Source organism: Caretta caretta, chromosome 1, assembly GCF_965140235.1.
Source record: "Caretta caretta isolate rCarCar2 chromosome 1, rCarCar1.hap1, whole genome shotgun sequence".
Taxonomy (NCBI): domain Eukaryota; kingdom Metazoa; phylum Chordata; order Testudines; family Cheloniidae; genus Caretta; species Caretta caretta.
In genome coordinates, this window is record NC_134206.1 from 212,621,028 (window position 1) to 212,646,102 (window position 25,075).

The 25,075-nt window shown below is 49.9% G+C and overlaps 2 protein-coding genes and 1 long non-coding RNA gene across 6 annotated transcripts in view; 2 read left to right on the forward strand and 1 right to left on the reverse strand.

Moving 5' to 3' along the window:
* The window catches only part of LRRC23 (leucine rich repeat containing 23), a 31,695-nt gene extending 27,693 nt beyond the window's left edge, over nt 1-4,002 (forward strand). Inside the window, exons 6-8 of the mRNA XM_048820992.2 lie at nt 2,559-2,695; nt 3,348-3,570; nt 3,913-4,002. Of these exons, the coding sequence (XP_048676949.2) occupies nt 2,559-2,695; nt 3,348-3,570; nt 3,913-3,951 (399 nt within the window). The 3' untranslated portion in view covers nt 3,952-4,002. The remainder of the gene's footprint in view (nt 1-2,558; nt 2,696-3,347; nt 3,571-3,912) is intronic.
* Nucleotides 1,200-8,049, reverse strand: LOC125622814 (uncharacterized). The gene is made up of 3 exons (XR_012665039.1): nt 7,817-8,049; nt 6,578-6,670; nt 1,200-5,951 (listed from the first exon to the last, which is right to left on the reverse strand). It is a non-coding gene; the product is annotated as an uncharacterized LOC125622814 (long non-coding RNA).
* ENO2 (enolase 2) lies at nt 4,460-16,373 on the forward strand. Of its 4 annotated transcripts, none has more exons than XM_048820925.1 (12): nt 4,460-4,603; nt 9,319-9,420; nt 10,762-10,857; nt 11,127-11,185; nt 12,016-12,085; nt 12,642-12,775; nt 12,968-13,190; nt 13,912-14,109; nt 14,181-14,382; nt 14,606-14,714; nt 14,915-14,973; nt 15,372-16,373. In XM_048820925.1, the coding sequence occupies exons 2-12, from the start codon at nt 9,336-9,338 to the stop codon at nt 15,439-15,441; spliced, it is 1,305 nt and encodes a 434-aa protein (XP_048676882.1). In that variant the 5' UTR covers nt 4,460-4,603; nt 9,319-9,335; the 3' UTR covers nt 15,442-16,373. The 4 variants fall into 4 exon arrangements, with proteins under 4 accessions (XP_048676882.1, XP_048676901.1, XP_048676892.1 ...); XM_048820935.1 differs by lacking the exon at nt 4,460-4,603 and adding an exon at nt 8,107-8,127; XM_048820944.2 differs by lacking the exon at nt 11,127-11,185.
* The last annotated feature ends 8,702 nt before the right edge of the window (nt 16,374-25,075 follow it).

The window sequence follows — 25,075 nt, forward strand, 5'->3', positions numbered from 1 at the left end:
TCTGTGTTTGCAGCAGGCTAGTGTGTCTGGCTCAACAAGACAGGGCACTAAAGTCCCAAGCTGCCAGGGAAAAGAGGCTCAGAGGTAGTCTCAGCACATCAGGTGGCAGTCCCAAGGGGGTCTCTGTGACCCAACCCGTCACAGTCCCGTCCCCTGGTTAAGGGCTGATGGGTGCTAAAGGGCTTTGGGATCAAAGCCTCGTTAAGAAGCTTTCAGCCTTGCCTAGCAGGCTGCTAGGCTCAGCACACACATGGTCAGCACACGGTCCCTCTAACAGACCACACAGTATATTTCAGTTAAGCAGCAAGCACACCACAAACACACACACTACAGACAACAAACTTACTCCAAAGGTCATGTTATCGCTCCTCCTTCACCTGGAGAACTCCCTCACGACACTCCCCTGTTAGCTGCTCCTGCTCGCTAGCTGAATAAGGAAGTATAATTTACTCCTTAACATAACATAAGAACCAGGGGTCACCCAATGAAATTAATAGGCAACAGGTTTAAAACAAAAAAAAGGAAGTACTTCTTCACACAATGGAGAGTTAACCTGTGGAACTCATTGCCAAGGGATGTTGTGAAGGCCAAAACTATAATGGGGTTAAAAAAATAATTAGTTAAGTTCATGTAGGATAGGTCCATCAATGGCTATTGGCCAAAATGGTCAGGGATGCCGCCCCATGCTCAGGGTGTCCTTGGCCTCTGACTGCCAGAAGCTGGGAGTGGACGATAGGGGATGGATCACTCAATGATTGCCTGTTCTGTTCATTTGCTCTGGGGCACCTGGCATTGGCCACTGTTGAAAGACAGGATACTGGGCTAGATAGACCATTGTTCTGACCCAATATGGCCATTCTTATGTTCTTACATTTGCAAGTGGGTTTCACAGATGTTTGTTGACAGCTGACAAATGGTGAGGGATCTTGGGTTCCATTCCAGGCTCTGGAAGGGAGTGTTCTCTAGTGGGCACAGACTCTTCTGCCCATTTCCCCACAAGCTTCACCCTATTCTTCCCCCTCTTCTCCAAACTGTCCCAGCCTCTCCTATAACTGTAATCATGACTGGCCTAGACAAGATAAATCAGAAACTTCTGTTCTCCCTGTCACCTAACACAAGAACAATGAGACATTCAATGACATTGAAAGGTGGCAAATTAAAAAACAATACAAGGAAATATTTTTTCACACAACATGTGATTAGACCATGAAATTTATTGACAGAGGTAGTTGTTGAAGCCAAGCACTTAGCAAGATTCAAAGAGGGACTGGACATTTATATGGATAACAAAAATATCCAGTTATAACAGCAAAGCCTACAAAAAATTGGAAGGAACATAACACTTCCCTGTTTCAGGTCTTAAAACATCCCTGGGTGCAGATTATCTGATATTTGCTTCCTGCAGTGTTTCTTACCCCTGCCTCTGAAGTGTCTGTTTCTGGCCACTGTCAGAGGCAAGGATGGCAGACTAGATGGCCCACTGAGCTGATCCAGTCTGGCAAGCTCTGTGACCCTGTAAACACATTTTCAATTCATAATCAAACACTTAGGGCCACAATTTAGAACCCAAGGCCACAGATTGTGGAAGGGCCACTGTGCTGATAGTGCTGTAGGTGAGCCATAGGGCTCACTCTGATCTCTAAGCAATAATGATCTCAATGCCCCAGTGAAATTCTAGGGGCCACTGTGCTGCAGGGAGTGGTGTGGGTTACTCAGTAGGGGACATGATGCTGCTGGAGGTTAAGTCTTTCACAAAACATTTTTCTTGAGTCCTTGTAGGTGTCAAAGATCCCCTATCCCGTTGCCCAAGTCAGGGTGTTAACCCTCATACTCAAATCCCAATTCAGATTATTTTAGTCTCCATCATAGAATCATAGAAGATTAGGGTTGGAAGAGACCTCAGGAGGTCATCTAGTCCAACCCCCTGTTCAAAGTAGGACCAACCCCAACTAAATCATCCCAGCCAGGGCTTTGTCAAGCCGGGCCTTAAAAACCTCTAAGGATGGCGATTCCACCACCTCCTTAGGTAACCCATTCCGGTGCTTTACCACTATCCTAATATCCAACCTAGACCTCCCCCACTGCAACTTGAGACCATTTCTCCCTGTTCTGTCATCTGCCACCACTGAGAACAGCTAAGCTCCATCTTCTTCAGAACCCCCCTTAAGGTAGTTGAAGGCTGCTATCAAATCCCCACTCACTCTTCTCTTCTGCAGACTAAACAAGCCCAGTTCCCTCAGCCTCTCCTCACAAGTCATGTGCCCCAGCCCTGAGGGACTCATCATCCCTAAATTTTTTCCTGCACTTTCTATTGGAAACAGTATTCCACTGAACCTTCTATCCTAAGTTATTGCACAGCACTGTTGTTGGATTGTTAAACAGTTGTTGTGCCCCACCCCAGAGAAGGGTGCACTTTAGAGGAGTGCACTTGGGGTGATGAGTATGTGGAAAGTGAAACGGATTTTAATACTATAACATTATTCTGATTCCCTCCTCCTTTTCTCCAACTTTCTTTCCTTCCCTCACGCCAATCTCTCCTCTCCCTTCCTGATGCTCAGGCCCAAAACTTCATTACCCACCTTGAAGGCCTGGAGGAACTGGTACAGCTTACAACCCTGCATCTGCGTGACAACAAGCTTGAGACCCTGGATGGCTTCTCTCAGAGCATGAAATGCCTGCAGTACCTCAATCTGCGGTGGGTCCTCCCCTGATCAACTTTGGCCCTGGAGACCCCTCTGGAGTGCTGGGAACCCCCTGTGGGCAATGGGACTGCTCTCCCCAAAGCATGTCAAGTTAGCTGCTTTGGAGACACCAGTCTTCACCAGCAGGTGGGGCTGGGTTGGTCTTCCCAGCCCACTGTTCTCTAAGGGCCAGGCCCAAGCCACCTTGATGGGCCCCAGCGCTCTGATTCCTCAACCACTTTGGGATACCACTTTTTGCCTCTGTGTTCCTTCAGAGAGATTGGCCCCTCCACATCCATCTCAGATCTCCCCTGCTGCACCTTGTACCCTTTGCTAAAATCCTCTTTGGTCTCTTTGCCCTCCCTCCTGTTGGTGACTGCAAATACCCTTTTCTCCTAGGTATTTGCAGTACAGGGGAGGTGATGACACTGGCTGATCCACAGGGCTGTCCATACACAGAGGAGGCACCTAAGGAAACCCAGAGAGGGGAAGGTCTTTCTTTTTGTCTCTCTCAGCTTGGGGAGCCCCAGGTGCTCAGGGCTTTTTGCTGATGAGTCCCTTTCAGTGGGTCATGTCTGTTCAGTCACTTTATTGTTATTTTCACTGGGGGATCTCAATAAATAGAGTTATTCTCTCTCCCTGTTTTTCTCCCCCACCCCTCTGCAGCGGGAACGGGATTTTGAACCTTCAGGAGATGGCAAAGCTGCAGGTTCTGCCCATGCTGCGGGCACTGGTGCTGATGGACAATCCCTGTTCTGATGAAGGTGAATACCGGATGGAGGCTCTGGTGCTGCTTCCCCGTCTTGAGCGTCTCGACAAGGATTTCTTTGAGGAAGATGAGCGGGCAGAGGCCGAGGAGACACGGCAGCGACGCCGAGATGAGGAACAGGTTAGAGCAGAGGAAGTGAGGGTAAGGAGGTGTGAAGAGCCTCAGAAGGGAGAAAGACTAGCAATTTTCAGTCTGAGTGTCTTTTCTTTAGATTAAGGGGGAAAAGAAAGCTTAAAGTAGAATCCCAGGAGAGAGTACAGTGTGTGAAACACCCTCTGAAACATGCTGCCTCACATCGGCCATAAAAAAATGGCCAGAGGCATGTGACCCTTTCGGTAATAAAAGGGTCAGCATTGAGAAACCAATCAGAACAATTATAGAGCCACCTACCCCACAAGGGAGGAAGAAAGAAACATCTGGAACCATCCTTGTTAACCTCTCACTTTTCTTCTTTTCCCTCAGGAAATGGAGGAATCTGCCCAAGGAGAAGTAACTGAGTGACCCTCCAGCTGCCCGTAGAGTCCCTCAGAACTCTGTGGGGGCCACAGCAGGAGTAGGTTGGCCAGGGAGCAGGACCAGTGTTCTACGTCTCCATGTATTTGGCCCTTAGAGACCTTTCCTTTGCCCACATTCCATGTCTCTCCTGGGAGAGGTTGGTGTCAGCCACCCCCCTATGCTGTCCAAAGGAATGTAGCTCTACTGGAGTCAGTGCAGCACAGGCTCTGCTCCTCACAGGCCCAAGGAGAAGGAGGGACAGTTAAGGTTTGTGCAGTTTGAATTGTGGAGCCTGAAGCTCCTGTAATATTTTCTGCTTTGAATAAAAAGAATTAATGAATCTGGAGTGAGCGAAGCTGTGAATTATCCTGGGCCCCTCTCCGCTCCGCTCCTCTCCTTCTGTGTCTCTGGCTCACTCTCTCCATCCCCTACGTGCTGTTTGCAAAGCTTCTTCTAAATCCTGACTCATTGCAGCTCTGGGTCACATGCTGCTGTCTCGGCCCTATCAGGGGCGTCTCCATCCTGCTGCTGCTGCCGCTGTTGGCTTAGAGGACACATCATCTCCCCTTGAGGTCCTGCTCCTGCATCTTTCCTCAGCTCCATCCTCCTCCTCCTCCTTCCAGCAGCACTTTCTCTTGCTCACACCTGCCTTAGAAAGGTAAGTGCCCCCCTCACATCCAACATCACCCTTGTGCATCTCTACACTCCCCATCCTGGGGGGCCCCCAGCACCCCCCAGCATTTGGGTCCTTGGAGAAAGGGACCAGGCAGAGAGGCAAATAAACTAGCTAAACTCCCCTCACTTCCTCCTCCTGCTCTCCCCTCCCCCTGCATTCTCCCTCCTCTGCGTCTCTCCTTTCCTTCTTATTTTAATGTCATGCAATCCCCCCTGTCTTGCCCTTATCTGTGCTACATCACAAAGCTGCAGGACAACACAGCTGTGCCTCTCCATGGGGTATTTATCTGGGGAGGGCTCCACCACCAGAGGTAGGTTCTGTTCCCAAGGGCACCCAAGGGAGATGCTGTGGCTTAGAGGCTTACTTGGGGGCAGCTGATTTCTGATGTCTCTGAAAGAGCTTGATGCTAGGAGGGGGACTAATCTGAGGTGTTGGTGAGCATCATTCATGGAGGAGGGACCAGTTTTGCTGAACTCTGGGATCAGGCTAGTTTCCTAATCTAGCAGGGCGTTGGCAGCATCACAGAGCTGCCTCCCAGGGGGAGGGAGGAGAATTGCCTTGTTCGACATCATGTAGTTCACAGCCCCACACCCCGCTGGGGGGCAATGATGGGAAGAGATGGCAGCCAAGCAAGTACTAACTGCAGCAGCCACAGCACTGCAGCAGTGTGAGCTTCCTAGGGGCAGTGCTGAGCCTGGGGGAATTGCAGCAGTGCCAGCTGCCTTACAGCAGTGCCCTAGCAGTGCTTTGTTGTGGAGGTCTGCAGCAGGTTGAGGACTGGGGAGGATGGGGGAATGCAGTCAGTTTACCTTCTACAACACCATGCCCTGGCAGTGTGAACTTCCCTGAAGCAGTGCCAACCTGGGGGAACTACAGCAGTGCAAACCTCCTGCCAACTTTGCCCATTCCATCGGCCACCAGTTCCTATCCCAGCACTGTGTGATGGCTCCTTGTGGAAGCTATTCAGCCTGCCTCTCCCAAGGGCCGGTGCACCCTTCAGCCTGATGGCTGCCCCCTTCTTCTTCAGCTGCGTATGAGTTCCAGGCTGTGGCTCTGTTCCAATCTGTTATCCCAGCTTATCCGTCCCTGACCTCCTTTCAGGACAGCACTGCTGCAGCCAGTGAGTTCCAGTGCGGCTCTTCCTCCATCTGGGGCCTTGGAGGTGGAGAACTGGACAGTGAGAGACAGAGAGAAGCAAGGAAGGAAGGGTACAGAGGGGAGAGGAAAGAGGAACAGAGAGAGTGATGAGGCCATGGGGATGCAGCATGGCTGAGGTCTAGTTCCTTTCCTGTCCTTGAGCCAGCTGCTCTGTGGCCTTTGGCAGGATTGTCTAGAAGAGGAAAATGGACAGTCTGGAATGAAGCTGGCAATGTTGCTGCTGAGGGGTTGGGAAATGCTTAGTCCAGTTCATGTGTCATCATCAGGGCTCCACTGTGGGGAAACTCACACTTGTGCGGTCTGTCCCTCCTTGCCCCCTCCCTCCTTTATGCTGCCTTCTAGGCTACTGCCAAGGCACTGCCATGAGGGAAACCCACACACGCAGGGCACTACCATGGGGGAAGCGCCTGTGGGGTCTGACAGACTGCGTGAAAAATCCTGCTTGCAGAGCAGCTGCTAGGGCAGCTGATGGGGATGCCAGCCCAGACGGTGGCTGTGAAGGGAGTTGTAAGGGGGAGAACAGCCCTGCATGGCTCTAGAGACTCTCAGCTTCACTGGCTGAGATTTCCCAGCATTGGAGAAGTTTTCTGTAATAACATTGTGATTTCCAGACACCAGGAAAATGGGCTTGAAACCAGCTCCTGCCCCCAGTACGGGCTGCGCCTGGGCTCCCCTCTGCTCCTTCTACCACAGGCACTGCACACAGACCCTGGTGAGGTGTAAATCTCTGCCCACCCCTACCCCACTGTGCCTTGTACTGGGCATTTGTCCCCTGCGCGAAGGCTTTGCAGTGCTCACCAACTGAGAATTGAGTTTTCCCTGGTCTCAGCTTCAGATTGGGTTTAATATCCCCACTCAGAACTGGTTACCGATGGGGGAGGGGGACTGAACCTATGTGAACAAGAGAGGAGAGGAGGGGTGATGAAGGAAAGAGGGAGGAGAGAGGAAGCAATAAGAAGGGGCAGAGAAGGGAAGCAATAGGAGCTGGGGGGATTCAAGGGGCTATGGCTTGTGGGGGGGTGGGGGGGAATGGTGCATTGAATTCCCCTATCCCCTGCCGTAGGGTACCACCCCCTAGAGTTATTGCTAGGCACCTTCTCTGGCAGCCAATAGATGGGTGGCAGTTGGGTGAGAAGACACATGGGCCTCAGATTGTTGGGAAGGGGAGCTGGGAAGGGGGAAGGGCTTCTCTGAACACCCAAAGAGCATGATACAGCAGGCGAGTGGCCTTTAAAGCTGCTCTGCTCTGGAACTTGGTTAGCTATGACTGAATCTTCAAACCACCTCATCTCCCAACCCTCGCAATACAAGAGACCTCCACCCTCCCCCTCCCACCACACTCATTAGCATGACTTATATATAGAACTAAAGATTTAAAAGCTGGGACCAGCCCCATACCCCTCTTCCCTCCCCCCGGGCTGCAAGACAAGAGCGTTCCCCTTAGTCCATTCCTGGGGCTCCTTAGCACCCACATGCCCTAATGCTGGGGGTCCAGGCCCTGAGACGGCTCCCTGGGCTCACAGACCCCTCCATGCTAGGGCCCTGATTCCTGTGTTCCTTTGCCTTGTCTCAGTCTCACCCTTTCCTCCCCCCCAAAGCAAAGGTGTGCAACCTGTGGACCTTGAGGCTTTGAAATGTGATCCTCAAGGGTGACCGTGGGATAGAACAGCGTATTGGAATTGTAATGGCAAAGGTGCTCCCTGAGCTGTGCCCTGCGATTTAAAACTGCAGTGTTTGGATCAGCCCCACCACTAGAAACCAGGATCCAGAAGGAAGAGAGAGCTGCCTCCCACTGCTTCACCTGCAGCCCCATTAACAATTCTACTCTGAGCTGGGAGCACACAGCAGCCGTTAGGCTTTCCCTGGCTGCTTGCCTTCTGCCTTGCAGTGGATGGAGAAGGGGAGTTCTGGTTGCTCCATTGCCTACCAGGCTGTGCGAGCCCTGGGGACAGCAGGACAGTGATAGGTGGCTCCCTCCCCCACAGCCAGCCTAGGCAGCCCAGGAGTGGGGAAGAGGAGAAGCTGAGAACTACTGACCAATTACAGTGACTTGATTCTCTGTCCCAGTCTTGGTTAGAGCAGCCTGGGGGCGGGCTAGCTGGCTCCCAAGAGACTATATACCAGCTGGAGATAACTCCAGCATGCTCCAGCCATGCCCCTCCCCCGCATCCTGGCATGCCTCCCCTGGTGCCAGGGCCTCTGTGGAGGAAGATGTAGGCAGGGGTGGAAGTAAGTCGAGTGATTTACCCGTATGCTGGAGCCAGCTCTAGACCCCGGAAGGGGGCGGGGCCTAGGGCGGAAGGGGCGGGGCCGAGGGGGTCAGAGCCAGCCCAAGCCCACCCTGTAAGGTAAGTGCCTCCCCTTCTCCTCCCCTCCCCCACAAGGGTAGCAGCAGCAGCAGCCTGGGGCTCTGGGGGCTATTTAAAGGGCCCGCAGCTCCTCTGCTTCTACCGCCCCAGTCCTTTAAATAGCCCCCCAAGCCTAGGAGTAGCGGCGGCGGGGCTCTGGTGGCTATTTAAAGGGCTGGGGTGGTAGAAGCAGAGGAGCCCTGGGCCCTTTAAATAGCCGCTGGAGCCCCACAGCCACTACCCCAGGGCTCCAGCAGCGGGGCTCTGGAGGCAAAATAAAGGGCCTGGGGCTCCAGCCAGTGCTGGGAGCCTTAGGCCCTTTAAATTGCCCTCTGGGGAAGCTGGACTGCCCCAGTATGGTGCACCGGCTCTTGCCAGTATGCCGTACTGGGGCATACTGGCTTACTTTCGCCTCTGGATGTAGGCACCAGCTATGCCAACTCTACACCTGCTGGGGCAGGGCAGCTCCCTTGTGCTGCCTGAGCATGAAAGGAGCAGAACATGGCAGAGATTGGTTGTGGCCCCCTGACCATTTTGCAATGTGTTTAGACTTCAGGCTGAAAAGGTTGGACAGTCTTGCCCTAAACAACCCCCTCCCCTGAGGAATCACACCTTCGGGCATTTGCCAGCAGTTCACATGTCCTTCCCTTAGCCATGGCTTCCCGGAGCCAGGTGGGTTTAGCCCACCTGTCCCCAGAACCCAACCCCTGTGGCCCCAGAAGCGTTTCTCTGGCTTGTCTCCAATGTTGCATCTACACTTGGAGCAGATTCCCAGCTCGGGTAGATACACACGTGCCAGCTCTGCTCGAGCTAATGTGCTAAAAATAGCAGTGTGGCCATGGTAGCGTGAGCAGTCGCGAGTGATGGCCTGGACTCGCCAGGCCAAGAACAAACCTGCAAACTTAGGTCGGCTAGTCTGTGCTGCTCGCCACTGCCCTTGCTACACCACTATTTTTAGTGCACAAGCCTGAGCATGTCTCTGTGAACTGGGAATCGCACCTGGAGCTCCAGGGGAACTCAGACATAGCCTGAGTTCCCTCCTGCCTGTCACTGTCTTTCTGGGAATGAAGGGCCCAGAGCTGAGCTCTGAATCCCAGATAGGATGTGAGGCCTCTGCGATGGAGAAACCCAGAATTAAGCCTCTTTCCTTGCTTCTCCTCCCCCCACTGCCCATCTCAAACTCTTTTGCAGGAAAGACCAGGATCACCATGTCCATTGAAAAGATCCATGCTCGGGAGATCCTGGATTCCCGTGGGAATCCCACCGTTGAGGTGGATTTGTACACCGAAAAAGGTATGTGTGACAAGGTGGGAGGAGACTGTGCATTTCTGCACTGTCCAGCACTGGGAGACAGTGGAATTAGTTCAGTCCTGTGGCAGCCAGGTAGGAAATAGCAACCACAATCTGGATAAGCTTTGTTTCTTCAGCAGCCAGGCACCTTCTTGCAACACCCGGGACCTTGACCACTTAATTCCTGCTGATGAATTTACAACTAAGAGAAGTTGGGTCCCAAACTTGTAACCTTATCAAATGAGTGAATGCGTGGATGAGTTTGTGCTGATGAGTGTGTAGTGAGTGCACATGTGTGTCTGTCACTGCGCTCCCAGAGAGGAGAAGGCACCTCCCATAAATTCATGTCCTCTGAGAGATCTTCTGTTAGCTGAGGCAGGAGATGCCTGTGGTTTTGGAGCTGAAGGATCAGAATTTGTGGCTGGATCTCAAGGTAGGGGTGTGTGTGTGATTTCTCTAGTGAATGTGTGCATGCTCTGCAGCATGAATATTCATTAGCCTCCAGCAAGTTTACAGTCCAAAGAGTGTTGAGCTAGTACGTGAGCACCAGAGTGAGATACTCACTGGAAACTGAAATAAAACTGCTGATTTCTGTTTGTACGTGATGGGTTGTGCATCTGTGTATACAGTAACAGCTACCTGTCTGTGAGTATGCACGCATGTGTGCCTCCATGTCTGTACAATGTCACAGAGTTGTGTTTCTCTGTCTAGTAGGTATTTATAGAGTCTAGCTGTATCTTCAGGCATGTGCATGGTCATGGGCCTTGCATGTTTATAGACTTATAATGTAGATTTATATGCATGCATGTGCAAGTACTCCTGTGTGTTCATATCTGTGCACATATCCATGTGTATGTATGTTTGTGTCAGGTTTCTGTCCGCTTCTAGAGCTGAATGTTTCATTCACTTCTTTATTCAATGAAATATCAAAAAAGGAGATATTACCCATCAACTACCCTTCAAACTCAGACTCCCCTAGAAGGGGTGGAGACTAAGGTGTTTGAGTATGAGACTGAGGAACAGGCCTCCTGGGTTCTAGCTCTAGTTCTGAGATGGAGTAGGATATAGTGGGTGTACCCCAGGGAGGAGCTGGGAGTCAGGACACCTGAGTTCTCTATGTGGCTCTGCAACTGTCTCACTGTGTGACCTTGGGAGAGTCCTTTCCCCTCCTTGTGACACAGCTTCCCCACCTATATTGTGGGGTAATGCCACTACCCAAACAGCCCATGGGCTGTAAGTTACATTGAGAAGGATAGGCAAACAAGAAGTGAGCAGGAGCTTAGAAGCTTCCCTTTTTCTTTCTTCTTTCCTCTTTTTTCACACCTGTGTTTTGCTTTCTCTCAGGCATGTTCCGTGCTGCAGTTCCCAGTGGCGCTTCCACTGGCATCTACGAAGCTCTGGAGCTGCGAGACAATGACAAGTTCCGATTCCTTGGAAAAGGTGGGGACAGTTCAGCTCCTGCTCACCCTCGCTGAACAGTCTCAGGCAACTGTGTAGCCCCAGTGCTCTGTACGTGCATGTGTGTCCTCTGAGGGCCTGATTCTGCACTCAGCACTCCCTGTTTTGTGCTGGTATAATTCCACTGACCTCACTGGAGTCACACGAATATAAAGTTGGTGTGACTGAGTGGAGAATTAGGCCTTGAATCTCTGTCTGTCTCTGTCTCTTTCTTTGTCTCACTCGCTGTCTCTGTCTCTTCCCTTCTCTAGGGGTCCTACAGGCCGTGGATCATATCAACAGCACTATCGCCCCATCTCTCCTCGGCTCTGTAAGGATTTCCCTTTAATCTCCTTTCTGGGAGGTTTATTTTATTCTCTTGCTTTCTAATCTCTTTCTGCCTCTGTCTCTCTCTTCATTTCACCAACTGGGTTGGCACATTGCTGTTCCCTCTGACTCCAGGCACATACCCTCACAGGCCCTTGTGTGCGTGTGCGTGGGTGTGGGTGTGCAAGCGACAGGTCTCTGCTCCACTGGGTGGATGGGGTTTTATTCCATACGGCCCTCCCCCATACCCCAGTTACCATCTGATCTGGCACCTCTCCAGCTGCCCCTCATTGTAAGACTCTCTCCCTCTTTCGCACATGCACCTCTTGGAGCACTGCTCATTCCTCATCCAAATCCTCCATTCCTATTCCCATTCGTCTCATCCTCCCCCGGCCAGCCTGGCATTCACAATGCTTTGGCCTGTGGATTTTGTTTGTGCAGAAGCTGGAATTTCCCATGACGTGTTCCATGGCCTCATCAGGTAGTGACAGTACCTTATGGCCGTAGGGCAGCCACTGTCTGGGTTTACTCAGGATCATCCCTTTTTTGAGGTAGCTAGCCTGGGAAATCTGTAAGGAGGCTCAATACACACTGCCAACTGGCCAGTTTTATGGGCTCAGAATCTCCCCGGATATCCCTTTTTTTTGTACCTTAGAGGTGGCAAATCTAATGGCCCAGCCACAGAGCCAGTTCGTCACAACCAGAGCAGAGGTGTGATTGTGATGTATACTGAATCTGTGTGCTACAGAAGTGCTATACAGTTACACACACAGCCCTCCCTGAGCTGAGCTTTTTTCCACACCTTCCCTTCTTAGCAGATGTGTCTTCTTGCAGGGCTTCTCTGTGGTGGATCAAGAGAAGATAGACAACCTCATGCAAGAGATGGACGGGACAGAAAATAAATGTAATTCCATTCTCCTTTGGCATGGGAAATAGAAATGTTGAGGAGCGTGGGGTGATACTCTAGGGCAGGACTGAGGGACACTGGCAGAGCTGTGTGGGGAGCCCAGCCCTGGAATACCAGGGGGCTGCAGAGTCCCAGGGGACTGGGGGAGGTTTAGGTTGGATATTAGGAAAAAAATTTTCACTAGGAGGGTGGTGAAGCACTGGAATGCGTTACCTAGGAAGGTGGTGGAATCTCCTTCCTTTGAGGTTTTTAAGGTCAGGCTTGACAAAGCCCTGGCTGGGATGATTTAGTTGGGGATTGGTCCTGCTTTGAGCAGGGGGTTGGACTAGATGACCTCCTGAGGTCCCTTCCAACCCTGATATTCTATGATTCTATGAGACTGGCAGGGCAGTGCGGGAAGCCGAGGGCTGGAATAGCAGGGGGCTGTAAGACAGGACTGAGGGGCATTGGCAGAGCTGGGTGGGGAGCCCAGCACTGGAATAGCAGGGGGCTGCATGACAGGCCTGAGGATGTTTGGAGAATTCATTCCTCCCTGATTTTGGAATGTCCACAGCTAAATTTGGAGCCAATGCCATCCTGGGGGTCTCTCTGGCTGTGTGCAAGGCAGGTGCTGCAGAGAAGGATGTGCCCCTATATCGACATATCGCTGACCTGGCTGGGAACGCTGACCTCATCCTGCCAGTGCCTGTAAGAACCTTCCATCCCTAGCTTCAAAGTCCACTTACAAACAGACTTAGAGAACTTGACTGAGGAGGCGGGAGGGGAGGCCAGGACTGTGGGAACATGGGGACTTCAAGCATCCACTCAGCAGAGGGCCCCTCTGGTACCGGGCTGGGATATTGCCAGTTTCACCCCCTGCTTCTTTCTGGACTTTTCCAGGCCTTCAATGTGATCAATGGAGGCTCCCACGCAGGGAACAAGCTGGCCATGCAGGAGTTCATGATCCTGCCTGTGGGGGCTGAAAGCTTCCGGGATGCAATGCGCATTGGAGCCGAGGTCTACCATAACCTCAAGAGCGTCATCAAGGAAAAGTATGGGAAGGATGCCACCAATGTGGGTGATGAGGGCGGCTTCGCCCCCAACATCCTGGAGAACAGTGAAGGTGAGAGACATCAAGAGAAGGGAGCAAAGCCCCCATGCTGAGGCTCAGGGCAGGCTCACAATCCCCCACCCCATCAATTCCTCAGGACACTTGATTCCTAGTTCCCCAGGTGCTGGGTCCCCGCCCTGTCCTTGGTGCAGCAGCTCCCCTGGCTCACAGATCCCTCAGCCTCGGAAGACAGCTCCTTTCCTTTGGCTTAGTCTCTCCCCATTTCCAGTCCCCCTAAACAACACCTTCCCTCTGGGCCTTACACCCCTCACACACTAGCAGACAATTCTCATGTCCTTCCCCCTCGGTCGTGGTGTTGCTCAGCTGGGCTTTGCTCTTTGAATCAGTTCCCAGAACTTCACCCCTCCAGTTCCCACAGCTTGTTACTCTTGTTCTGGGAGTAAGGAGCCCATAGCTGAGCTCAGCATGCCAGATGGGGTCTCCCCAGAGCCACACAGAGAGGGACTATCCCCTTTCTGCTCTGGAACATGAGACCTTGGGATATTCAGACCCAACTTACATACCCACCCTGTGTTCTGTCCCACTGCAAACTCCTGGATAGTCTGTTGTCCCCCTCTCCCCAGGCAGGGTCTTACAAGAGAGGGACCATTCCTTCCTGACCACTCTTAGTTGTCCTGCCCCTCAGGCAGTTGAATATCTGGGGTTTGGAAGGAGTTTTTCCAAAACAGACTAGCAGTGGCTGAATCTCATTCTGTCTCTCTCCCCATCCCAGCTCTGGAACTTCTCAAGGAAGCCATCGACAAAGCCGGCTACACTGAGAAGATTGTCATTGGCATGGACGTGGCAGCATCTGAGTTCTACCGCGATGGCAAATACGACTTGGACTTCAAATCCCCTGATGACCCCAGCCGCTACATCTCTGCCGATGAGCTGGGTGACCTCTACCAAAGCTTTGTTCGCGATTACCCAGGTGAGCTGCTGTGCTTTGTGGATTGGGAAGTGGGGCAGCTTTAACTCACCCATCTTCCCCTGTCTCTGCAGTGGTCTCCATTGAGGATCCCTTTGATCAGGATGACTGGGAGGCCTGGTCCAAGTTCACAGCCAATGTGGGGATTCAGATTGTGGGGGATGACCTGACAGTGACCAACCCCAAGCGCATCGAGCGAGCTGTTGAGGAAAAAGCCTGCAACTGCCTCCTGCTCAAAGTCAACCAGATTGGATCCGTTACTGAAGCCATTCAAGCGTGAGTCCAACCAGCCACCTGCTCCCAACACCAATCTAACTACAGCACTTTCTACACCGATTAGTGAAATCGGTGCAGTTCTTGTGTTTAGACAAAGCCTTGGTCCCCATCACCAGGGGTAAAAGCCCCCAGGACCGTTACTGGGAGTGGGTGTGTCAGGGTCCCATCCCTAGCAGGTGGAGGCCCAAGAAGGATGATTCATTTACTTAATTTCTCTCTGCAGCTGTAAGTTGGCCCAGGAGAATGGCTGGGGAGTGATGGTGAGTCACCGATCTGGGGAGACTGAAGACACCTTCATTGCTGACCTGGTTGTGGGCCTGTGTACTGGGCAGGTACGTATCAGCTAAGCTAAAATCCAGGTCCTGGAGAGCTTCAGGGAGGAAGAGGGGAGGTGAAGAGTGGCACTGAATTAACATAGAGCGTGAATCCCCCTCCTACCTCTCAGAGCACACTCAGGGTCCCATGCGGGACGGCTGGTGTATGGGGGGAGGGGGAGTGTCTCACACTGTTCTTTATGGTGAATATTTTACAGATAAAGACAGGAGCCCCCTGCAGGTCTGAGCGACTGGCCAAATACAACCAGCTCATGAGGTGAGTGGCCTGGGGCTGAGATTGCAAAGGTGGGAATGTCTCTCTGGCTCCACTAGGGGACAGACTCGCTGGGGAGGGAGGAACTGACAGTGCAGGGAGAGAGGGAGTCTCCAGGACTAAGGATGCCAGCATGGGCATGTCTCCCTGGTGCCAAGAAGGATTCCAGACCTGAGTGCAGTACCCTAGGTGCGGTCACCCCAGAGCTGACTTGTCTCTCCCTACTCCAAGACATGATGCCTCTGTCAGTGCAGTCACCGCACTTACAGTGGCCTGTTTTCCTGCTCTGCCCCATTCCAAGCTCCTGTATGACTCGCTGTGTTGTGCTTGCTCTCCATGCCCAGGACAGTCCCTCGTGTTGAGGCTCTGAGTTGCACTACTTCTCTTTCTTTCTCTGGCAGGATTGAGGAAGAGCTTGGGGATGAAGCTCGCTTCGCTGGACACAACTTTCGTAACCCAAGTGTCCTTTGAACACTGCCCATGGCGCACTGCAACTCCCCAGCCAATTCCTAATGCACAGACTCTGAAGCCACCTTTCCCGCACCATGCCCCCCCGCCTCTCTCGCCTTTTTCCACTCCACCAGCTGGTCTCCTCTCTCCTCAAATCCCTGAGTGCAGGTCTCCCTAGCTGGAATTAACCAAGGGAAAGATAAGAATGAGACTTTCCTTTTGTCTCCTGCTGATGGGTATTGTGAGCGTGTCTGATTATGCGCCGGAGGTATTTTCTCTCAGTGTGTGGGTCTGTTCCAGTTATTCTGTTTGGGTATTAGATTGCACGAGCATATTTGCTGGTGTTTTTGTTGTGTGTGTGGTGAGCAGATGTGTGTCTGAGTTTGTGTGGTGTCAGGTTGTGTGCATTTCCCTTTGTGTGCTGTGCTGGTCAGTGTGAATCTGCATGTATAGTTGTGTTTGACTCTGTGTGTTGTCAGTGGCTGTTTGCTGGGTGGGTGTTTGTGTCTCTGCTGATCTCCAAATGTCCTTTTGCTCCAGGTGTGTCTGTGCTGAAGTGTGCTGGAATCTGTGTGGTTGACTTTGAGTTTTGTGTTGAGCTGTGTTTGTCTGCACTTACCATTGAGTTTCACTGCTGTGTGTCACTTGGTTTGTGTGTGCATGTTATGACTCTCTGGGTCATTTGTTCCATGAAGTGTTGTTGTGGTATGTGGGTCAGTGCGTTGTGGTATGTGGGTGTGGAAAAGCACGCACGCACACACACACACACATATATATCCTTGGCTGCTTCCCTGGATCTCATTCTCGCTGTCTCCCTGTCTGTAGCTCTCTCTCTCCTTCACCCCCTGTTCCTATCCATCATATCTGCTTTGTCCTCTGGACAATCCACCCTCAGCTGAGAAAAAGAGACAAAACAGAACTCTAAACTCAATTAAAATCTATTTCACACCTGAGTCCCCTGGCTGGGCCTGAAATTTCTCTCTGTGTGTTACTTCCTGGGAGACAGGAACACACAGGGGACACGATAACAGTCTTCAAGTATGTGAAAGGTTGTTCTAAAGAGGAGGGTGATAAACTGTTATTTTCCACTGGAGACAGGACAAGAAGCAATGAACTTAAATTGCAGCAAGGAAGATTTAGGTTAGACTTTAGGAAAAACTTCCTAACTGTAAGGGTAGTTAAATGCTGGAACAAATTACCTAGGGAGGTTGTATAATCTCTGTCATTAGAGGCTGTTAAGAACAGGTTAAACAAACACCTGTCAGGGATGGTCTAGATCAGTGTTTCCCAAAGTTGGGACGCCACTTGTTCAGAGAAAGCTCCTGGCGGGCCGGGCCGGTTTGTTTTCCTGCCACATCCGCAGGTTCAGCCAATCGCGGCTCCCACTGGCTGCGGTTCGTCGCTGCAGGCCAATCTGCGGACGTGGCAGGTAAACAAACCGGCCTGGCCTGCCAGGGGCTTTCCCTGAACAAGCGGCGTCCCAAGTTTGGAAACACTGGTCTAGATAATATTTGGTCCTACCTCAGTGCAGGGGACTGGACTAGATGGCCTATCAAGATCCCTTCCAGTCCTACATTTCTATGATTCTGTACTGCATGGGGTTCTAGAAAGTGGAGGAAAGAACAACAAAACGAGCAGCAAGCAAAGGTTAAGAAGGAAATGGTGAGGTGGGGAGAAGTGGCTCACCCCCCAACACACACATACACATGCTACTCCTATCCAATAGACTTTCCTCATGGCACTGTCAGAGGAAGTTCACTGTAGGCATTAGCTCACTGGCTATGCATGTGTTTATATACCCAGAATGCTCTCCTAGCCTCCAAATCCTAGAGAGGGAGTCTGAAGGATATCTGAGGTAAAAGTCAGTGCTGGGGTGTCATGTCCCACCTCATACCCTGTGCCATCCAAAATAACTCCCAGAAGGAGAAGTTGTGCAAGGAATTTCAATCACTCTCCCCTGTAAGTTAACATGGGTGGAAGCCATGAGCAGGCCTCAAACTGGTTAGCCAGGTGACACCTATTGGTGATAGGTTGGAACTGCAGCTATTTGGGACAGATGAAAAGGCAACAACTGAAAACAGGAATCAAAAGCCTCTGTGGGGAGAGATGTTTCATCTGTGTCCTAGTTCAAAGGGGACAGTCTGCCCATCTTGAGGTGTCCGGCTGATAGCCATACCTTCTGTCCTACTGCACCTGAAGGTGCTGGTTATCATGATGTCTGTATGCTGCCTTGGCTATCTCTAGGGTTTGTTCCAACTCTTCTTGTGTTCCTCGGATTTGATTAATCAGGTCTGAGGCTGCAGGAACTGAGGTGGCTGCGGGCAGTGCAAGACAGAAGCAGGAGTGGAAACCATAATTAGCAAAAAACAGACTCATCTTGGTAGAGACCTGGTTTGCATTGTTGTATGCGAATTCCATGTGAGGAATCAATGAGGCCCAGTTATTTTGGTGGTAGTTTGTGAAGCATCGACATGTTGTTCTACTAGCAGTTCAATCTTTCGGATTGGCCATCAGCACTGCTGATAGGCAGAATACCTCCCGCAAAAACCGAGATACAAACTAGGACCCCCAGACTAAGGTGATGTGGTCCGGGAGGCGGAACACATGGGTGATGAGGAGGTGAACAGCGTCCTCAGTGGTGGGAAGATATAAGTAGGGAACAAAGTGCACCATCTTCATCAGTGAACCCTTTATTGTCAGTATGGCATCCCTCAGATTTTGGTAACTCGACAGTGAAGTCTGTCGTAATATTGGACCAAGGACATAAGGGGGTCTTGGTGGGTATTAACGTCCCAAAGGGTTTGGTTCAGCCCAGGGCACTTTGTTACAGCCACAGATATAAGACCTGGCATAGGCCTGAACATTGGATCACAGTTTTGGCAACCAGAACAATCAACATGCCAGAGAGTGGTCTTTGCCTAGCTGAAGTGTCTGGCCCAGGAGACATCATGACAAATATGTAGGGGCTCCAAGTGGGGGTGTCCCTCAGGGACTAGGTACACCTATAAATGAGGAGGAGTCCATCCTTGTGTATGAAGTTGCCCTGAGGTTCAGCGCTGGAAGTTAGGAGTGTCTGGGCAAAGGGATCATCTGGTAGGGAAGAATGTATGGTCACAAATATTTCAGATAGTAGTGATCCCCTGAGGAAGTAGTTTCCAGATGCAGGGAGGCTCTTCATTGGGTACCTTAGGATCAGTGGCATATTCCCCTTTGTGGAACAGAACATCTGCCTTCCTGTTAACAGGATCCAGGGAGGTAGGTGATAGTAAAATCAAACCTTGAAAAGAAGACAGCCCAGCTTAGCTGTGGTTGGGTTAGGGCTTTAGCAGAGCACAGGTATTCTAAATTATTGTGGTCAGTGAATACCGGAACAGGGTGTCTGGCTCTTTCTAGTTAATGCCTCCAGGTCTCAAAAGCCACTTTGATGGCAAGTAGCTCTTTGTTTGAAATGTCATAATTGTGCTTAGCAAGAGAGAGATTGTGGGAATAATACTCACAAGGATGAAATTCTTGGTTGAGGCCCTGTGTTTGGGACAGCCTCCCCTCCAGGTGACGGTGTCGGTTTTCAGAATGAATGGCTGATTTGGGTCAGGACATGTGACGATGGGCAATAGAGGTGAATGTCATCTTCAGATATCTGAAGGCTTCTTGGGCTTCTGGTGTCCAAGCAAACTTGGTAGTTTTCATAGCAGAGAAGTTACAGGGGTCAGGATTTGGGAGTAGTCACATATAAAGCTTCTATATAAATTTGCAAACCCAATGAAGCATTGAATTTCTTGAAAGCTTTGCAGCGTTGCCCAATCACAAACTGTTTCCACCTTCCAGGGACCCATGCGGACTCCTTCGGTGGCCAGAATGCAGCCTAAGAATTCCATGGTGGGCTGATCAAAGATGCATTTCTCCAGTCAAGCGTATAGTCCATGTTGGCGGAGTCTTTCTAGGACGTTGTGCACAGGCATGGGTCGGTCTTTGGAGTAAATTAGAATGTCATCTAAGTAGGTGATCCCATGGTGGTACAGCATACCCCGTAAGACATCTTTAATTAGATGCTGAAAGGTCGTGGGCACATTAGTAAGTCCTACAGGAATCACTAGATATTCAAAGTGGCCATATTGAGTTCAAAACTTAGTTTTCCATTCATCGGATTTTGATTAGGTTGTATGCCACTCTGAGGCCTAATTTAGTGAATATCTGGGCTATTCTTACCTGATCCAAGAGGTTTGGGATTAGCAGTACTGGGTATCAATTCTGCACAGTGATTTTATTTAGGGCATGGTAATGCACACACATCAGTAGTTTCTTGACTGATGGGGCCAGAGGAAAGCAGTGATCCTTGAACTGTCTCTACTAAATCAGGGATAGCCTTAGGTTGTATGGATAGACAAAGTATTTGAGCCTCAGTAGAGTCCATGAAGTTATTTCCTGCCCCAGAGTCAATCAGGGCTTTCTTGGAGATGGGGGGAAGTACCTGTCCAGAATCCCAAATTTGGAATTGCAGCTGGAGTTCTAGGTGCAGGGACATTTTCAAAATGTCAGGCCAGGCACCCAGAATGGTTGCTGGAGGGGGGCTGCATGGGGTTTTCCTGGTGTTGTCCAGGCTCAACCTGCCTTATCAAGGTTGGGCAGTCATTTCTCAGAGCCACATGGTGCAGGGGCTTGCCAGGACAGACACCACGCGGCTGGTGCCCCTGTGGTAAAAACACAAGTTCTCTCACCATCAGTTTTCTCATTCAGAAAAGTCCAGTGGGGTCCATGCCAAGTCCACCTGCACGGGCTTAGATGTGGGGGCCTTTGCAGAGATTGCGGGTGATGCCTGGACACAGAGTGAAATCCCTTTTCTCTCAAGTTGCCTTTCACTACGTCAGGTGGCGATTTAGATGCAGAGCTCAATAAACATGCCTAGATCTGTGGGAGATTCCATAGAGGCAAGTTCATCTTTTATTTCCTTACCAAGACCAAGATGGAATCAGTGTAGCTGGCTCAGCTCATTCCAAACTGTATCTGCTGCCAGGCATCGGAAGTGGGCCACATATGTTGCAGCTGGCCCCAAGATCTAGTGAAGTTTCTATAGGGCCATCTTCATGGTATGAGCCCAGTGAGGATCATGGAAAATTGAAAGGAAGATGTCCCAGCTGGCCAGTATGGCATGATCCTGCTCTAGCAGAGGGGATAGCCAGTCCAGGGCTTTGCCTATTAAAGCTGACAAGCAGTCCCACCTTTGCCTGGTCCATCTGGTAGGTGTTGGGCTGTAGCAGGAAACAGAGCCTGTACTGGTTTGCAAAACCTCCAAATTTGCTTCAGGTCCTGTCACAGGGCTTGGGTAAAGTTATTGTGGTTTTGGGTCCAGAAGGTGGCATGGGTTGTGTGGTCAGGGAAGCTGTACCCACTTGCAGTGATCTGTTCCTAGTTTTCTGCCCAAAGCTGGTCCATTGTGGCCTGTAAGATTTAGTTTTCCACCTGCAGGTGGGCAATCTGCTCCTAGTGTCTCAGTGCACCTTGGGGCACCTACAATACTGAGTCAGTTGGTTCCATACCCTTTTGGGGTAGGATGAACCTAGGAGACGACAGAAGCGGTCTGAGCAAACTGTGAGGCCTTATGGCCAAGGGGCAGACCGGAGCAGTGGTCATGTGCACACAGGTGGTCAGGTAGACAGATCAATTGGTATTAGAGGCAGTCCAAGGCAGTGGTTGGAGTTCTTAAGGGGGGCAAGGTCAGTGAGATAGGGAGGTGAAGTGGGTAAGCCTGCAAGGCAAGGTCAGGAGAAGCAACAAGATCTAGACCAGGGATTCCCAAACTTTTTGCTGGCATGATTCCATTTTATTTAACTGTTTCCTCCCGGGACCCGAGATAGCATGGAGGATGCTATTTCAAAGAGCAAAATGGTATCCTCTGTAGAGCATGACCTTTCACACACTGTACATGTGAAGTCATAATGCATGGAGGATGCCATGTTGCTCTACAAAATGTCATCCTCCACACAATGTCATCCTCTCACAAACCTTGGGAGGCAGGCCAGTCCTCGCTTACAGACAGCCCCCCAACCTGAAGCAAATACTCACCAGCAACCACACTCCACACCACAGAAACACTAACCCAGGAACCAATCCCTGTAGCAAACTTCATTGCCTACTCTGTCCCCATATCTACTCTAGCAACACCATCAGAGGACCCAACCACATCAGCCACACTATCAGAGACCCATTCACCTGCACGTCTACTAATGTTATATGTGTCATCATGTGCCAGGAATGCCCCTCTGGCATGTACATTGGCCAAACCGGACAGACCCTACGTAAAAGAATAAATGGAAATCGGACATCAGGAATGGTAACATACAAAAGCCAGTAGGAGAACCCTTCAATCTTCCTGAACCGTCTATAACAGATTTAAACTTAGCTATACTTGAACAAAAAAACTTCAGAAACAGACTTCAAAGAGAAACAGCATAAGAACATAAGAATGGCCATACTGGGTCAGACCAAAGGTCCATCCAGCCCAGTATCCTGTCTACCGACAGTGGCCAATGCAGGTGCCCCAGAGGGAGTGAACCTAACAGGTAATGATCAAGTGATCTCTCTCCTGCCATCCATCTCCACTCTCTGACAAACAGAGGCTAGGTACACCATTCCTTACCCATCCTGGCTAATAGCCATTAATGGATTTAACCTCCATGAATTTATCCAGTTCTCTTTTAAACCCTGTTATAGTCCTAGCCTTCACAACCTCCTCAGGCAAGGAGTTCCACAGGTTGACTGTGCACTGAGTGAAGAAGAACTTCCTTTTATTTGTTTTAAACCTGCTACCTATTAATTTCATTTGGTGGCCCCTAGTTCTTATATTATGGGAACAAGTCAATAACTTTTCCTTATTCACTTTCTCCACACCACTCATGATTTTATATATCTCTATTATATCCCCCCTTAGTCTCCTCTTTTCCAAGCTGAAAAGTCCTAGCCTCTTTAATCTCTCCTCACCTGTTCCAAACCCCTAATAATTCTAGTTGCCCTTCTCTGAACCTTTTCTAATGCCAGTATATCTTTTTTGAGATGAGGAGACCACATCTGTATGCAGTATTCAAGATGTGGGAGTACCATGGATTTATATAAGGGCAATAAGATATTCTCCGTCTTATTCTCTATCCCTTTTTAAATGATTCCTAACATCCTGTTTGCTTTTTTGACTGCTGCTGCACACTGTGTGGACATCTTCTGAGAACTATCCACAATGACTTCAAGATCTTTTTCCTGCTTAGTTGTAGCTAAATTAGCCCCCATCATATTGTACGTATAGTTGGGGTTATTTTTTCCAATGTGCATTACTTTACATTTATCCACATTACATTTCATTTGCCATTTTGTTGCCCAATCACTTAGTTTTGTGAGATCTTTTTGAAGTTCTTCACAGTCTGCTTTGGTCTTAACTATCTTGAGCAGTTTGCAAACTTTGCCACCTCATGGTTTACCCCTTTCTCCAGATCATTTATGAATAAATTGAATAGGATTGGTCCTAGGACTGACCCTTGGGGAACACCACTAGTTACCCCCTCCATTCTGAAAATTTACCATTTAATCCTACCCTTTGTTCCCTATCTTTTAACCAGTTCTCAATTCATGAAAGGATCTTCTCTATTATCCCATGACAACTTAATTTACGTAAGAGCCTTTGGTGAGGGACCTTGTCAAAGGCTTTCTGGAAATCTAAGTACACTATGTCCACTGGATCCCCCTTGTCCACATGTTTGCTGACCCCCTCAAAGAACTCTAACTCTAACTAAAATTCATTTGCAAATTTAACACCATTAATTTGGACTTGAATAGAGACTGGGAGTGGTTGGCTCATTACAAAAGTAGCTTTGCCTCTCCTGGAATTGACACCTCCTCATCTATTATTGGGAGTGGACTACATCCACCAGTGTGATATATGCCATCATGTGCCAGCAATGCCCCTCTGCCATGTACATTGATCAAACTGGACAGTCTCTACGTAAAAGAATAAATGGACACAAATCAGATGTCAAGAATTATAACATTCATAAACCAGTTGGAGAACACTTCAATCTCTCTGGTCACGCGATTACAGACGTGAAAGTTGCGATATTACAACAAAAAAATTCAAAACCAGACTCCAGCGAGAGACTGTTGAATTGGAATTCATTTGCAAATTGGATACAATTAACTTAGGCTTGTACAGAGACTGGGAGTGGCTAAGTTATTATGCAAGGTAACCTATTTCCCCTTGTTTCCCCCCCCCCCCCCCCAGATGTTCTTGTTAAACCCTGGATTTGTGCTGGAAATGGCCCATCTTGATTATCATACACATTGTAAGGAGAGTGATCACTTTAGATAAGCTATTACCAACAGGAGAGTGGGTCTGTGTGGGGGGGCGGAGGGCGGGGGGGAGAAAACCTGGATTTATGCTGGAAATGGCCCAACTTGATTATCATACACATTGTAAGGAGAGTGATCACTTTAGATAAGCTATTACCAGCAGGAGAGTGGGGTGGAGGGAGAGAAAACATTTTGTAGTGGTAAACACCCATTTTTTCATGCTTTGTGTGTATAAAAAGATCTTCTATACTTTCCACAGTATGCATCCGATGAAGTGAGCTGTAGCTCACGAAAGCTTATGCTCAAATAAATTGGTTAGTCTCTAAGGTGCCACAAGTACTCCTTTTCTTTTTACATCCACCCTGATCAAATTGGCCCTGTCAACACTGGTTCTCCACTTGTGAGGTAACTCCCTTCCCTTCATGTGTCGTTATATAACACATCTGTAATTTTCACTCCATGCATCTGAAGAAGTGGTGTTTTACCCACGAAAGCTTATGCCCAAATAAATCTGTTAGTCTTTAAGGTGCCACCAGACTCCTTGTTATCCTCCACACAGCGTCACCTCGTATGTATGATGCATGCAAGGTCACAATGTGAAAAGGATGGTAGAGCAAAATGGTGTCCTCCATGCATCATGACCGCAATGCACCGTACATGCGAGGTCATGCTATATGGTGCAAAATAGCATCCTCTGCACACTGGGAGTCATTGCAACCCCATCTGCTGATGGCACAGCCCCCTTTGGGGGCACAACCCACAGTTTGGGAACCGCTGGTCTAGGCAGCAACCATCAGGCAACAGCCTGTTGCTCAGACAGTCACAGCTTCCTGTTCGGGTTAGATTCTTTATATAGGCCAGGTACCCAATGAGAATACTGTCTGTCCAGCCATGCAGGACCCTGGGGCACGATTCCTGTGGGGCTGTAGGCCTTTAGCACTAAGGCTGTTGGTCAGAAGCCATAGTTAAGCATGCTGCTATGGCAGGAAGGCTAGGGATGCTATCTAGGTACTTCATGGTCTGGGTTAAATAGCAGGCTCCTGACAGCAGTGTTGCAGCTGTGTCATTGTAATGCTTGCAGTGTAGACGTAGTCTGAGCCATCTACAGTACAGTACCCCCACTGCCTCAGAGGGTCGAGCACCACCTACTGATATGAGAATGTGCAATCTGACACCATTTGTGAGGCCACCTTTGGGAATAACAAGCATTCTGGGAACTGTAGTTCAGAAATCACCTTGGTAAATGCTCCATTTTCCTGTCTCCCTCTCCTCTCCTTTTCTCAAAATGCATCTCTCTTCAGCAGGTAGGGGAGAGGAGGTTGAAGAG